The sequence below is a fragment of the Protopterus annectens genome, chromosome 10.part0 (genome assembly GCF_019279795.1).
Source record: "Protopterus annectens isolate FY-2018-M chromosome 10.part0, PAN1.0, whole genome shotgun sequence".
NCBI lineage: Eukaryota > Metazoa > Chordata > Ceratodontiformes > Protopteridae > Protopterus > Protopterus annectens.
In genome coordinates this window covers 1,607,974,008-1,607,989,974 of record NC_056744.1, presented here as the reverse complement: position 1 = coordinate 1,607,989,974, position 15,967 = coordinate 1,607,974,008, and the positions used below count along the sequence as shown (strand labels likewise).

General features: G+C 44.0%; 1 protein-coding gene across 3 annotated transcripts in view; it reads left to right on the top strand.

Moving 5' to 3' along the window:
* The window catches only part of PPP4C (protein phosphatase 4 catalytic subunit), a 245,268-nt gene that overhangs the window by 16,840 nt on the left and 212,461 nt on the right, over positions 1-15,967 (top strand). For all 3 annotated transcript variants that reach the window (XM_044086284.1, XM_044086286.1, XM_044086285.1), the window contains exons 2-3: positions 4,231-4,357; positions 7,545-7,596. In XM_044086284.1, coding sequence (XP_043942219.1) covers positions 4,260-4,357; positions 7,545-7,596 — 150 coding nt within the window. In that variant the 5' untranslated portion in view covers positions 4,231-4,259. The remainder of the gene's footprint in view (positions 1-4,230; positions 4,358-7,544; positions 7,597-15,967) is intronic.

The window sequence follows — 15,967 nt, the reverse complement described above, 5'->3', positions numbered from 1 at the left end:
GTGGGAGAAGTCCATAGTATAGGGTTTTACAATATGTGGGAGTTATGGGAATAAAAAGTCCATAGGATACTATCAAAGTTCATTTTATTGGCCATTTCAGCATACCTGCCCAAGAATCCTCTTTCAACGGTCTCCTTTCTAAATGGTACTTGAAAGGCTTTGCGTAAGAGGCCTCCAAATAAACAGGAGGTCCCTCCTTTGGAATCTTAATTTTGTTAGAGAAGCGTAACACTTCCTGGCTGACTTTTTAAAATTAAATTTTTTTTAAGAGCCAATGCTGCTTTGTCTCGTGGTGGTTTAGTTTATTTTTAACCAAATTGTCCATTCAATTTCCTTTCATGAGCCTAAAACTGAGGGAGAGGGATACTTCATTGCCCAGAATGGTACATCACCAGGTGAAAAGGAAGGCAAACTAGTACACAAGGAAATGCGGTTTAAAGAGTGTGTTTATAATGGCAGTAATTTAACAGAGCAAATGCAGTGTTACATCAGCACATTTGCCAAGTGGTAATGGACTTTGTATTGGGCCAGTAGGCTTATATTTTGTTGTGAGCTCTGTAATGTAAGAGTCTGATGCAACTTGGAACATTTCAGTTGGGTTTTACAAGGAAATAAGTTTAACATGATTTGTTTGCTTATGCTTGAAAGCCTTGCCATGTCAAAGAGCAAGTGGGCAGCCCAAGTTGTTATAGAAAATTGAGGCATATCCTTTGTATCAGTCTGATGTCCTAAAGTGTTTTTGTAGTCTTAAAAGTATACATGTTTTTAACTGGCAGCTGTTGGACTATTTTCAAAATAACCTCTTTATGGAGGATAAACCATTTCTACCTCAGTGTTTGAAATTCCAGGGTCCGACATCTAGTGGCAGAAAGTGCTTAACTTGTCTTCCTGTGTTGCAAAGCATTGCATGAAACTCCAAGTACAGCTACTTGTTGGCTAGTGGGCATCTTGAGTCTTTTTTTTTTCTTCCCCTTAAGCTTTTCTTTATCAAACAGGCTTTTGCAGAACTTCCCACTGGCAGCAGTGCCCTGTACAGTAAAAACCTAGGCACTAATATTTGCCTTTAGTTAGGATTGGATCGAAACCTGTTAAATGTGGCACTGTGCAGAAATGAGTTTAGAACCGCTGTCTTGTGCATTGAATAGCACATTCTTCCCTTAATCCCAGAAACTACTTTGTGTATTGAATAGCACTGCCATAGCCTAGCACTATATTAAAAATTTACTGTTAATCCCAGAAACTACCCTAGGAGACTCCTGTTAAAACCCAGTCCTTGCTCCTAAATAGCCAGCCCTATTAAATGAATGGACAACGTGGATCCACAGTTTGAAAATGTCTATAGCCAGCTTGGTTGATTTTTGAGTAATTTAGCAATTGTCTCGTGCTCTCAGACAACCAGTCAATCATTAAGTAAAATTTTAAACCTGGTTTGCAGAGGTGTAAATGCAGAACTTTCTTGTGGGTAAAAAATATTTTCACAAATGAGGTTGAGAGGAGTACCCAGATTACATATGTAATGTTCACCACACATGCAGATTGTCCTATGCTGAGGTGCTTAAAAGAAACCTTTTGAAATCTCAAAACCTGCATAGTCACTTAATGGCAACATTGCTCCTTGGCAGTCTGGCACACACACTAAAATCAACACCAAATTTCTCAAGTAACCATACACTTTGGTGGTCCAGGTGCAAAGCCTATGATGATATACTTTGCCTAATGGAGTGGAGTACCGAATGTCCAATATCTGTCCGCTTGGAAGAACATGGTCAAAAAGACCACACTGCTTTGCCGTGGATGGGTTGTACCTGTCCCCCCAGACTTTCCGATATTGGCTAAAACTCCGTGCCCTTCAGACTTTCCTCACTCTGGAGAATGTAGACATCTGTGTAGAGGCTTGGTTTTAAAGCTGTCATATTCTAGAAGTGCAAGGCTGCAGTGCCTTCTATACATTTAGATCAACAAAGGCACAAATTGAGGTCCAGTGGTGGTGGTCTCTGTCTACCTTGACAACTGTACTTCCAGATTGGTTGATCAAAATGGAGCTCATCCAAGGTCCCACAACATATCGTGTCTAGCTACAGGTCAACAGCTGTACTCCTAGAGTCTCATGACTCTTAAAACCTACAATATGTGCTCACCATCCAAAGAAGCACCATATTCCATTGGTGACTTTTAACTACCCCTCTGGCTAGGAAACTTGTACTACCTCAAACTTGGACAGTGTTTCCTGAACTTCATTAACACACACACCCTAGACCAGATGGTGCACAACCCAACCAGAGTATTTGCCTATTTGAGGCACTCTTCAATTACAGCATTGGAACAGGCTACATTCCAGTTGAATGGGGGACTGCAGCAGTCATTCCCTTTCGCAAGGGCAGACCATCAACTGACTACGGGAACTGAGAGACTCTTCGCTGTAAGAAGCCTAATATGCAAAGCAATGGGAATGCTAAACAGGGACATTGGTAACTGACAGACACTGGACCCATCATAATTTCCCTTTAATGGAAGGTCATGCCTATCTAACCTTGTAGAGAACTAATTTTGATAGGGTCACCAAGGCAATGGGAGAGGGTAATGCAGTGCATACTGTAGCTTGTTATAACTAAGGCATTTAATGCAATACCCCCCTCAGACTGTCTGAGCTACGAGTAAAAACCCTTCCATAACTCTCTGGATTTCAGTCTGATTCACTGACAGGACCCTAGAAGTTGGGATCACTGGGGGTCACCAAGAGACTGGTCACCAGCGAAGTAACCCCAAGGCTCCATGCTGAGCCTGCTCCTGTTTTGAATTTACTACTTGAAAATAAAATCAGAGCTAACGTTCAAGGTCTCTGGCCCACCAATTTTGACGGTGACAGTAAATTTAAGAGCTATTAGGGACCCCTGCCCCAGAGACGCCAACCTGTTGCGAATGGGTTCAACATGGGCAAACTACTGCCAAAGCATGGCCTAAAACTTCATGCCAAAAATGCATTGTAATGCTTTTTGGAAAACTGTCAACCTGAATTTTACCCAGTCAGAAAAACGCCCCTAAGAGTTGAGCCAGTAGTACGGGATCTTGGAACATATTTATACAGCAAATTTGGCCTTTGACCCACATGTAGCGAAATATTGAGAATCCTTTTATTTCGACCAACTTGTAGGTAAAGGGATGACATCTAGGTCCGAGAAAGTTATTGTACCACTCTACCTGACCCATATCAGATCAAGCATTGAATGCGATGCCCCCTTTGGCATGTATCTAACCAGATACTTGCAATAGTTGGAGCATCCCTAAAGGTTTCTCACCAGGGAGAATTCGGGGCATGAATACTGTCCTATACTGAATACATAGACTGAGCCTTTAGGCGAGCAGTTTCCTGCAGGCTGCTGAGAGTGTATCTTTGTCTGGCTTACAAGGCTTCCTCAGACTTAGCCCTGATTTTTCTGTTGCACATGTGCAAAAAAAAACAACACCAGATAAAGGGATATTAGCTTTGTGACTTTAACTGAACATGCTGGAGAGACAGGTTTGTGTCCAAAGGATCCCTGCAGTGTAGAGCTAGAGAAGAGGCTCCAAGCTTAATCCTTGACCCTAGTTAAACACAACCTTTTGACAGTTGGGAAATCATAAGTTTACCTCTGGTCTGGCCCCATGTCCCTTTGACAAAGGCTGTCAATAGAATGTGTTTTTTGACCATTTTAATGGTGTCATTCATTTGGAACATTGTGGCTGTGCGCGCGCATTCCTACTTCACCATTTATCATAGCCTAATTTTGATAAAACTTGAGTCACCATCAAAGCTTATGGGTCCCTGTAGAGGGGTGAAGGATGGTGACTTCAGTCCCCACATCTGTTTGGGGGGTTTATTGTACACCCTGACATGTAATTGAGGCTTAAACTCATAACTTTGTGCACGCCTACTGCTGTGTTCGGAGCTAGCCTGGGACCACTGGGGAAATTAATCCGTATAATGTTTGGTAAAACCTGTTTGACAGTTTTACTTCCTTTTTCATCAAGGGATCAAACAGCCAACACCATATAGTACTAATGTGGATTTTTGCCAATTTCGCCTTTGTATTGTCTGAGGTAGACGTGTAAATAACTATTGGATTCATTTTTTGTTTCTACACCTGTTCTAAGTTTGAGTAAGTACGTGTTTACTAGGATTATGATAAGGTGTGTTGGGCATCCTGTAACTGGGAATGAGTCTGTGTCATTAACTTTTTGGTTTGTTTTAAGGTGTGGGTTCTTGATCTGGACCAGGCAGGATGGGGGACATCAGTGATCTTGACCGACAGATCGAGCAGCTGCGGCGCTGTGAACTGATCAAAGAAAGTGAAGTGAAGGCTCTTTGTGCAAAGGCCAGGTAACTGTGGAGAAAAAATGAGTGATTTGCAAGTCACTTTATAGTTATACTTTATAAATGGGAGTTAAATGCACTGTTACATATAGACTGTTGTAGAATGTAGTACTAACATTGCTGGAAGCTTGCATTTCAGAAATCCTATAAACTGTCAAGCTTACTGCTTTAGTTGGTGTGTTTGGCCTTCATTCCTTATTTTGGATTTATGTTGGATGTCTGTAGTGTACAGGGGCTGCTCATCTTCAGGTTCAGTGATGTCTGTAGTGTACAGGGGCTTCTCATCTTCAGGATCAGTGTGTATTTTTTACCATTTCAAACCTATGGGTTGTCTGATCTGATCCTAGCACAGATTCTTAGCTTCTTTGGAACCAGAGCCCAGACTCCTTCCCTTCTGAGCATTCCCTGGACTCCACTCCACCTTAGCTGCTGAGATCTTAATTGCCACTTGAAGTCATGAAAGTCCTCTCCAGTTGACTGTATCCTTTTGTGGATCAAGGCTAAATCCTCCTACCAAGAGTGCTTGCTCATGAATGTGCATTTCTGGGCTGCAGGATCAGAACACTTGATGTGGGCTTTCCTCTCCCAGGACAAAGTCCTGTCACTCTCCAATCACTTCCAAAGCCTATTGCTAGTTTCTCAGATATCTGCATGACAATTCTCACAACTTCTGCGACTGGCCGCTACCCTCTCTAGGCTTCCCCTAGCCAGAATGCCCATGTAAAGATGCCCATGTAAAGAAGAAAAGGGCAAAGAAGATGTGATTCCAGAAATCTCAGGGCTTCTCCCAGGATTCTCAGGACTCTGCCTTCCCCTAGAGGCTGAGGGGGATTTGACAGAAGCTGCCCCTGAGGCAGAGGGGGCCCAAGGAACCAGTGGTCTCTAATCTTTCTCGGACAGACCTGCACAGATGCCCTGAGGGGCTGCCTGACTGCTAGTCTCTTGAGGCAGTCGTGGGCCAACTTTCTCTACACCCAATGTTCTGAGAGTCCATCACAGACTATCATTGAGTGTTGCAGTTCATATCCAGAGGATATTCAATCTCCTCCCAGGCACCAGCTGGACATTCCACCTGCACAAAGGGAGTAGGCAGCACTGGAAATTGCCAAGCTGCTGGAAAAGTGACTCATCCAGCCTGTCCCCCAGACTAGTCCAGACTAGGCATCTGTTCCAAATTCTTAGCGCCAAAGAAGATGGGACTTAATTCTGAATCTTTCCACCTTAAATCTGTTGGCTGCCAACACCGATTTGCGGATGGTCACTCTCTAATCTATTTTGTATGTACTACACATCAAAATGGACAGACTCTCTCTGAGGTTCCCCTGCTTCCGGCTGGGAGCTAATCATTCAGTTCAGAACGCTACCATTTGCTTGCCACAGCCCCCCAGGGTGTTCACCAAAGTGGTGGCAGTGTTAGAGGCTCACCTGCGACTGCAGGGCTTCCAGGTCTTCCCCTACCTGGACAATTGGCTCCTTTCTGCCCCCTCCAGGCATCGAGGTTGTCAAGCCAGGGATTCCCTTCTCCTAACAGCCCACCAGTTGGGCTTAACCAGAAATCTCAACAAATTCTTGCAAGTGATCTCTGAATCCTTCAATAGTGAAACAGATCTTTCAAACGTGAGGTCAGCTTTGCTGCAATCTCTTCGCCTCTCCTTCCAACATGAAATGCAGTGAGTTTTTTTTTCTCTGAACCCCACACACACACACACACACACACACACACACACACACACACACACACACACAGGAAGCCCCCAGAGATGCTTTGGTTCATGCTTGTCCCTCTGGTCTTCTGTATTCTTATCCTCCTCTCCCGCTAATTCCGAAATTCCTTTAGAAAGCTCACAGGCTGGGGGGCCCCATTATCCTCATTGCCCCATTCTGGCCTCGCCAAGTCTGGTTCCCTGCTCTGTGGTCTCATCTAGTGTCCCTCCCTGGACATTGGATCAGGCTCCAGATCTCATCTCATCCCTCTGGGATTCCACACCTAGATCTGGTCAGTCTGTAGCTCGCTGCTTGACTGCTCCAGTTCCCATGATGGTCAGGACTTGCAGGTTATCTTCCCCTCAAGTCTTCTACCAGGAAGGTTTATTCCAGCAAGTTGAAGCGTTTATTTGGGCACCTCTTTGTGATCTAGGTCCTTTTACTGACCCAATTCTGGAGGTTCTAGAATTTTTGGCAAGCATTTTCTATCAAGGTGTCAGTTCAACAGTCAAGGTCCAACTGGCAGATATGTCTCAATTTTCATGTAGGTGACAACTCTGCTTCTGTAGCTTCTAAGCTTTGCAAAGCCTTTTTTAAGGGTACCTTTCTGCTTTGGCCACCAATTGAGGACCCAATGCCTCCTTGGGATTTTACACTAGTTCTGCAATCTCTGGTCTCTTCCCTTTCGAACCTGCAGCCTCAGTGGATCTACAGTTCTTGGCATGGAAAATGGCTTTTCTGATTGCCATTACATCAGCCAGAAGGGTTTTGGAACTTCATAAGAACAGGGTGTCTTCGCACACTTACCCCTGTTTCTTTCCAAAGTGGCTTCAGAATCAAACCTTAATCAGGTAATTTAATCTGCTTTCTTTCCAAATTTTCAGAATAGGGAAGAGTACAAATTGCACTTGTTGAATGTTCATAGACAGCTGCACTTTTACTTGCATAGGATTCAGTGTTGTGTGAGTCTCAAGACTTTGGGGTGGGTAACCAAAAAAAAACTGTCTTTAATGTAAGTGGTGACTAGTACTAAGGTTTTGTAAAAGTGGTGGTGGTAGTCTTGCCAAGAAAATCGCAAGAATTTTTGCGGATGTTTCTTTAACATGGTGTCAAACCTGGCTGTCCTGTGTGTTTTTAGACCCCCTAGCATCAACAGTGGGGGAAATGGTGGGTCCTCCAAATTTTTGTGAATTTTGGGTATCCCATATATTGAAGGAATTATTGGGAAAATTATTCATGTAGTTGTACTCATCTTGTGTAAGTAATTAGTTCATTTTGTTCCTGGATATACCCATCCGTTTTGAGAAGGACTTCTCTGTTAACTAGTTTTGCTTACCTTTAAAGTAAGTTGATGACTCCTCTGAGAGGGAAAATATTATGTTTTGACATTTTAAAATTTAATGTGTTCTTTTAGTGCTGCAGTTTTGACTTTTTTGTTTTGTTTTGTTTTGTTTTTTATTTATTTATTTTTTCTTTTCTGCCCCTTTAGAGAGATTTTGGTGGAAGAGAGCAATGTGCAGCGAGTGGACTCTCCAGTCACAGTGAGTATTAAGTAGAAATCTCACCTTCTGAAGTGGATTTTGTGGCGTATGGACTAAGTTTGTTTTAAAATGTCATAACTAAACTTTGGCTTCAAGAAAGTTACCTCCTGTCTTTCTGCTGGCAGTGTGAGCAGAAGCACATTTGAGTTAGTGGAGTAAAATGCAAACATTGGGTTCAAAGCAGTTCAGTTAACATTTTTTTCTCATTACACTGTCTTGCAAGTTTGTATTTTGGCTGTTGGCACGAGTGGAAAATGCTAAGCTATTAGTGGCAGTACCCATTTTAGACTAGTCTTTCATGAGCGGTGTTAATGGGGTGTATACTGTGGGCACTAAAGTATTTTCAGTGCCATCTTAAAGTAACCTGTGGGGATTGGACATTGTACTCTGCTAATTTCTTGTAGCACTTTGATATAGTATTATCAAGCCTAGCTGGGTTTGTGTGCAAACTCTGACTAGGGAATGCTTTCAAATAAAAATAAAAAGTTTGCTCTGTATTAGTTTGGGTGTGGTGTGGTTTTTTTCTTTCTGAGTTGTATGAATTTAGTGGAATCCATTAACACAGAAAATTAAAGTAAAATCTGGAATTGGTTTCTGACCAGCAAGTCATGCTTCAGAATTAAAACCAGCGTAAACCACACTTCTCACTACAGACTCTTATTATAAAAGTGCTTCAACTGTTCGTCATTTGTTCTGAGCATAGTGTAACCTGCTGGCCAGTGGGATTTCTGAGTGCAGCCAGTGTTATGGGTAGTTTCCATCTTGGGAATGTAAGAGTTGCATTGTCTTGTTTTAAATCACTGTAGGCTAAGACATTTATAAAGTTGTGTGCACTGGAAGGGTTTGCTGCTTATTGTGAAATGGTTGAGATGGGCATTAGTTGATTGTGCTCTCCTTGTGAGGAGGGTGTAGGTCTATGAATTGTGTAGTATGCTGGTATTGGTTCGGCTGCATCCCAACTCCATGCATTGTAAACTTTTGTTTGAGTACTACTTGTAACCCACTGAATTCTGTGAACAGGGAGGAAAGAATTCATGGAGAATATTTTGTGATACATGAAGTCTTCTAGAATTAAAGAACTTCTCACACTCTAGTGCTGACATGTAATCAAATTATGTGAAGTAACAATCCTGTATGTTTGAGGGGGGGGGGGTATCCGCAAGTCAGACTTTCTTACTTGCTTGTCTTGATGGTAGCAAGCTAAGCATGACAATCTCCAGCAAATGATATGGGATCACCTTGAAGAGTGATATGAGGAGAATCCCTCCATGCTTTGAGTATGCCTTGGGGCCTCTGCTTACTGAGCCTTGCCTAATGTACCTTCTGTGCCATCTTAACTGACATCTGTCTACATGTAGAAGCAGTGGCTGTACTTCAGTGGTTTCCCAGATTGCTAGCCTCCTTACTAAGCCTGGAGGGTGAATCCAAGCTACCCTGTGAATGAGTCTTAATTTTTGCTGCTGCTTCACATACTGTCTGTCAATATCTAAAGCTCATGAACTGTTTGTGGATTTGGACATAAACTGGTAAATGGAAAGCTTCACCACTATAGTCTGAAATAACACTATCAATATGGCCCCCAGTGAACCTCTGGGCTGCGGTGTGGCCTCATTGCCAGTACTTTTCAGTGGTGACCATGGTCTGTAAGATTATTTAACCTTCACCTGAATTTTGTGCACCCCTCCTCACTTGCAGAGACTAATCACCTGTCTTCTGGGGGTGAGCTCTTATCGGGATTTGTAGGTGGACTTTTTTTAATCCCAGCTCCCTAACACTTGCCAGTCACTTTATTGCCAGTAGGATAATGCAGAAAACGGAGATTCCACTCTTTGTCCCCCATCTGCATGGTTTCCAGGTCTTGGCTATATCTTTAGATATCCTGTTTGTGAGAATCACCAATAGGCACTCCTTTAGCAGAGTTCACCCACTTGGAATACACTTGGCTTGATGGTGTGCTTATGTGCAACCATCATTCCTCAGATAAGAAGGCATTTGCGGTGTGCTATTCCATAAGAACATACAGTTTTGTAGCACTTCTACCAAGACTTTGCAGGGTATGCTATCCTGTGCCTTTGTCCAAATCCACAAAGTACATGTATCCATTCATCCTTTCAGTAGCTGTGCAAAAACTAAATGCATCTACTATTCCACAGTCAGAGAATCCATGCTGATCCTCTTGAATTAGTGGCTCCACTGTTTACCCAAATCTTCTTACCAGTACCTTGGCATATGCTGTACCAGGGATGCTGAGGCTTATGACTCCCCTGTAATTAAAAACATGCATTTTCTTGGGTTTGTCAGACTGCTGTATTCACAAACTTCATATGGTCAAGACCATATATTTGAGTTTTGAAAACTCTTAAGCAATTTGTATGGAAATGTCTTGGGATTGTGAGGTTTCCCTTTTTCCCACACATTAGTGCTATGTTTGAGTTGGTATTGCATAATTTATATAATTTGCAGGTGGAGTACAGAGGGGCTTGCTCCCTGCAGAAGTGTAGATTTTTTTTTTCTGAGTTTTCAGAAACTAACATGGTCTTGACCCTATCAGGTTTGACTTTCTGAAAACTTGATAATTTGATGTAAACCCATTTGCTTGTCATCCTTTTTTAAACTGGGCAACAATCCCAGTTTCCAGCCCAGAGGTACTGTCACTGCTGTCCATGCAACATTGAAAAGGTATGTTGTCCCTGAAACCCACTAATGTATAATGTGTTCAGCATTTCCACGTGAATATTATCCACTGGTTCAGCCTTGCCATGTCAGAATTCCCTGTTTGTTGCAGTCACCTCATCTGTTGAAATGAAATCTTACATCTGTTTCTGGCTGTCCCTTCTCAGGTGAAGGCATGCTCACTTGCTTTCAGAGTTCCTTTGAATGTCTTCCACCCATTCTGTGTGTCCCCATTTAAGGTTGGAATTTGTCTTTGATTAAATCCACTCTGAACCTTTTGCACATCTGCAAAACAAACTGCATCACAGCTACTAGATCTGAAGACCTAGATTTGCTTGCAACGTAAATAGGAGGCTTATTTATTTATTTTTATTTTACATTTGTTTACCAGGGGTGTCTGAGCTGAAAAGGCCCTTTTTCAGAATCTATGGTTATTCCCAGTAGCTTAGCCTGCGCCACTGGGGCGATTTTGGTAGCATTTCTGAAGTTGATAGTGAATTGACTTGTCAGTGTTTTTGTTAGAACTGGTTATAATCATAAGCTGAGTTTTCTTTGGATTGAGGAGAAGTTGGGCTTTGGTAAGGTAGATTTCAACGTCCGAGAATGCTAGTTGAGTTGTTTGCAGGAGGGTGGAATGTTTTGTGCAGCACAGATTAAGGTAGTATCATCTGCATACTGAATGATAGATGGATGCTCTATGGAGGTCATTTGTGAAGATTGTGAATAGCAGTGGTCCTAAAATAGAACCCTGTGGGACTCCTTTAGTTATGGGCAGCTGAAGAGAGAGAGAATTTTCCCATTTCACAGCTTGGTATCTTTTAGCTTTGGAACCAGGTAAGAGTGGAATTTGATAGGTGATATTGGTTGTTTGTTTTGTTTGGCAGGATTTGGTGCGAGACTGTCATATGCTTTGGACATTTCCAAAAAAAAGAGTTGACACCTGCAGGCCTTCGTTTTTGAGACTGTTTACTGTGTGTGTGAAGCAGAGGATGGCTGTAGTGGTACTATGGGCAGGTCTGAAACGATGTTGCTGTCTAGGAGATATTTTTCTAGGATTTTGGCCAGGAGGGAAGAGTATAGCAACATGTCTGCAGTTAAGTTCACTGGAGGTCTTGCCTATATGTATGGGTGTAACCTAGAATATTTTCCAGAGTTTGGGCACGCAGTTTTCAACAGTTGATCTGTTTTGAGAGTGGAGATTGGGATAGCAGTAGCATCTGCTGTGAGTTTCAAAAAATAGCTGGGGTGTAGGTTGGCTGCTGTTGAGGTTTTTAGTTTGGGGAGCATGCTTTTGATTGAAGTGGTGGAAACTGTTTTGAGGGTAAATCTGTTTAGTGTTTGTGTTTGTTTGGGGGGGGGGGGGGGTAGTGAGGTTGGAATGACCATGTGATACTATGGATAGAATTGAGTTCACAAAGTGGGAGTTGAATTGTTTCGATGGAACTTTAGTGTCAGGGGTGGTTGGTTTGGGGGTAGCCTTTTGGGTGGGTTTTTTAGTAGCTGGTTTACATTTTTCCAAAACTTTGGTGGGTTGTGTTGGTATTTAGTTTGTAATGTCGTGTAGTAGGATTTTTTTGTCCAGCCTAATGCATTTTTTTGCACAGTTCTTCGTACTTGGGCTTTGTGTTGATAGTAAAGTCAGGCAGTGTTTCTGGACTTGAGGATTTATTTGTTTTTTTTTTTTACTGAGCCAGGGGTTTGTAGAGGTTCTAACCTTGATTTTGCGCAATGGAGCGACTGTGTCTAGGTGTTGTAGAAATGTGCTACAGCCTGCTCAAGTGGGAGGGGGATCCAATCACAGTTGGAGTAAAGTATTGAGGACCTCAGGAGAGAAATGTTTTTGTTTCTAGTGGATATATAGTTAGTGGTTTTGCATATGCTTCTACTACACATACAGTATATTATGTTGTGGCCACTTAAGGTGTTTGGAAGACTGCCTGTGTGGGGGTACAATGTGGGATTGTTAGGACCCAGTCAAGGATCGGGTTACCTTTTAGATTTTATCACATCTAGTTGGAATTTGGACTAGCTGCTGGTAGCCATGGAGATTTACTAGATTACTTGGTGGGTCTAATATACAGGTGAACCAATCTAGGCTGAAATCCCCCAGAATAGGTGATTATCTCGCCTTCGTTTCTTGCTTGTTTGGATCCCTCGGCTCTGACTCTGCCGTCTTTCGTAGCTCGAGAGCTATTTACTGGCTCGAGGCTACAGCTGCGAGGTTCGTTATTACTGGCTCAGGCTGTAGTAAGTTACTACTTTTTTCCTAGCTATTTAGGGGTTATATTTTAATACTTTAGTCTTTCAACCTTATTGTTAACAAGCTTGTTGTAGTTTTTAGTGTAGTTGAATTTTCCCTTAGAACTAGTTTGTTAGAGAGCCCCCCCCCCCCTTTTTTTTTTCCCTTCTTATTGTAGCGTTTTCTTTTAGTTTAGTCTCTCTCTCAATTTATAGGTAGCAGTTTAAGTTAGAGGCTTCCTATTTATAAAAAAAAACTACCTTTCACTGTAGTTTTTCATGTTTTTTTTTATAGATTAGTGTTTATACATAGTGTTTATAGTTTTTTGTTGTTGGGGCCTTTGGACAAAGATTTTTTTTCTATAGAGATGTCTAAAGAATTCAAAGTATCTGGATTCAAGACGTGTGACTCATGCTGTCAGAAAATGTCTCTGACAGATGGGCACACTTCTTGTGTCTATTGTTTAGGCACAGTGCACCTGCAGGACTCTTGTTCTGTATGCCACGCATTCAGCCCAAGGGTTCTGCAGGAGCGCAAAAATAAGTTTATCTTAAGGGAAGGCTCAGCCGGTGAAATCTTCTAAATCGACCAAATCGTCTGCTCCCAGCTCGGAGCCGTCATTGGTCCAAATATTACCAACTACCTCTGTTCGGGCTGGAACCGAGGGGGCTGCTTCCCAGTCGGTTCCACCAGTATCGGAGCCGTCTCGGACCCACAAGAGACCGAGGTCCCCATCTTTAGAGTCTATACATTCGGCCCCTCTGTCTCCCCTATTGCAAAGTGACCGCAGTCCTAAATCATCCCACTCCTCTCTGTCTTCTAGGCTGTCAGACCACAGCGTGGAGAGGGTGGTCACTGGGTTGTTGAAATTGCAGGCACTATCCAAAATGTTATCCAGCCCTCCTCAACAGGTGTCTGCTCTGTCTGCTTCAATCGATGTTCCTCCTCCGACTCCTCTGAGCTCGGAGCCGGAGTTTGGTGGGGTTTGGATTGTGGAACCTTTGACACTGATAACTATTTTCCCTTCGGTTCCATCATCTGCTCCGATCCCCTAGATGCTACCTTCCGTCGAGGGATCTGGATGCAGAGACTCTTTCGTTGGCTCCAGGGGGCGAGTGGCATCGGACCCTTGTCCGACCCCGTTCTCCCTCCCGGAGCTTCAACTCAGGTGAGTTCTGCTCCATCAGCCTCGGAGCCGTCCCCCTCGGTGCGGAGGAGGATTCCGGTTTCCTCTGAGCCGGATCCTTCTTTGCATCGTGGCAGGGATGCCTTCGATGTCATGAGGAGTGTACTGGCCCATGAGTCAGCACCACGTTCAATCCCACTGACTCCATCCCTTGTAGTACCTGAGTCAACCTCTGTCCCTCCTCCAGACCCCAAGCGTGGGGAACCAGTGCTGCAGAGCACCCCACTGGGTGTTTCCTCCTCTTCTGAGGCCTCTCCTGATCATTCAGAGGAGCCCCCTCGGAATAGGAAGTGCAAGAGGAAGCACATGGACTCCCCTGAGTCTGTCACTTCAGATATGGATTTGGATGAATCGGAAGGGTCACAGAGATCCCCCTCTGAAGATGTTTCCTTTTAGGACTTTCTGGAAAGGCTTAGGCAGAGGGGGAACTGGACTGCCCTAGCCCCTACTGAGGACGAATCCGTATTCCTGGATGCGTTTGGTTCTCGCCCTTCCACTTCCTGGGTGTCTCCTCCCTTCGATCCACTGTCTGTGGTGGCTCGAAGGGCTTGGGTCAGCCCCGGACACAGTGGAACCAACCCCTAGGAGGCCCGGCAAATTTATTACTGCACCTCCTGACAAACAGTTCCTTTCAAAGGGTGTTCCTGTGGATGCCATGGTGGTAGCAGCAGCCACTAAAAAGGAATTAGTGGAGACTTTTTCCTCTGACAATCCTCCTAACAAGGAGTCTAGGACTGTGGATAGATATGGGAAGCGAATGTTCACTTCAGCGACCTTCTCCATGAGGTCACAGAATTACTTATGCCATTTTACCAGACTTCAGAGGGATCTCTTAAAAGAGCTTGGAGATGCCCTCCAGGATCCATCAGCTGAAGGAGTTCAAGCTAAAGTAGCTTCTCAGCTGGCGACCCTTTAATTCAGTGGTCAACTCCTCCATGAGGCTCATTTCCTATGCAGCCGATGGTGCGAGTAGAGCACAGGCGTGGCCCTTTGGAGACACGCATGGATGCGGTTGTGTAATTTTGCGGAGCCCTTTAGAGAGTCATTCACCAACAACCCCTTTGACGGTTCATTTCTCTTTGAACCACAGGTGAAAGACACTTACTAGATGTGAACAGGAAGGCAAGACTCTCTGCCGTGGGAGTCTGTTTTTCCCACTCCTTCCAGACCATATCCCAAAGGTCAGAAGAGTGGGAAAATGTGGTTTCGGAAATCCCAGGGAGCCTCGCTTGATACGTGTAGTGATTTTTTCCTCTAGGGGCAGAGGAGGGAATGACAACAGACGCCGCCCTCTAGGCAGACTGGGTCTGCAGAACCAGGGCAGCAGAGAATCGTTCTCTGACAAGCCCTTCCAGCACCCCTGAAGGGTTGCCTGACTGCCCACCTCCGGAGGCAGTCTGGGGAAGACTTTCTCTGTACCCAAAAGCCTGGCAAGACATTACGCGAGACAAATGGGTACAATCAGTCCTATCCGGAGGCTATGTGATTCCCTTCTTCCAATCTCCCCTATTGTCAAACAACCCCCCCCCCCCAGATGTTCCACCCAATCTGAGGGCCCGCAGTCATAGAAATTTCAAGACTGCTAGAAAGAGTCATCCTGGAAGTCCCGGCAGACCAACTCTGATCCGGAACTTACTCCAGGTTCTTTTTGGTACCAAAAAAGACAGGGGACTGGAGACCAGTTTTGGATCTCTGCAGACTAAACAAGTCTGTTCAAAGAACAAAGTTTCGGATGGTCACGCCTCAGTCCATTCTACCCTTTTTTGGGGTCAGGACAATTGGATGTGCTCAATAGATCTCCAGGATGCATACTACCACATCAAGATGGACATGCGCTCCAGGAGATTCCTTCGCTTCCGGCTGGGAGCCGGTCATTATCATTTCAGAGCTCTGCCCTTTGGCCTCATCACAGCCCTCAGGGTGTTCACCAAATGTATGGCGGTGGTCACGGCTCACCTGTGACATCAAGGATTCCAGGTGTTTCCTTATCTAGATGACTTTGCTCCTTACTGCTACTACCAGGCATCAACGTCTTCAAGCCAGGGATTATATAATCGCAGTCTGTGCCCAGTTAGGCATTACCATAAATTTCGAAAAATCTGCCTTGTTGCCCTGTCAATCTATTACCTATATAGGAGCAGATCTAGATACAAGAAGCATGTCCGCAAGACTACCGCCGGATAGGGTGGCCACAATTCAGCAGCAAGTTCATATCCTCATGCAATGCAAAAAGGTACAAGCCTGGTTGGTCCTTCAAACTCTGGGTTCTATGG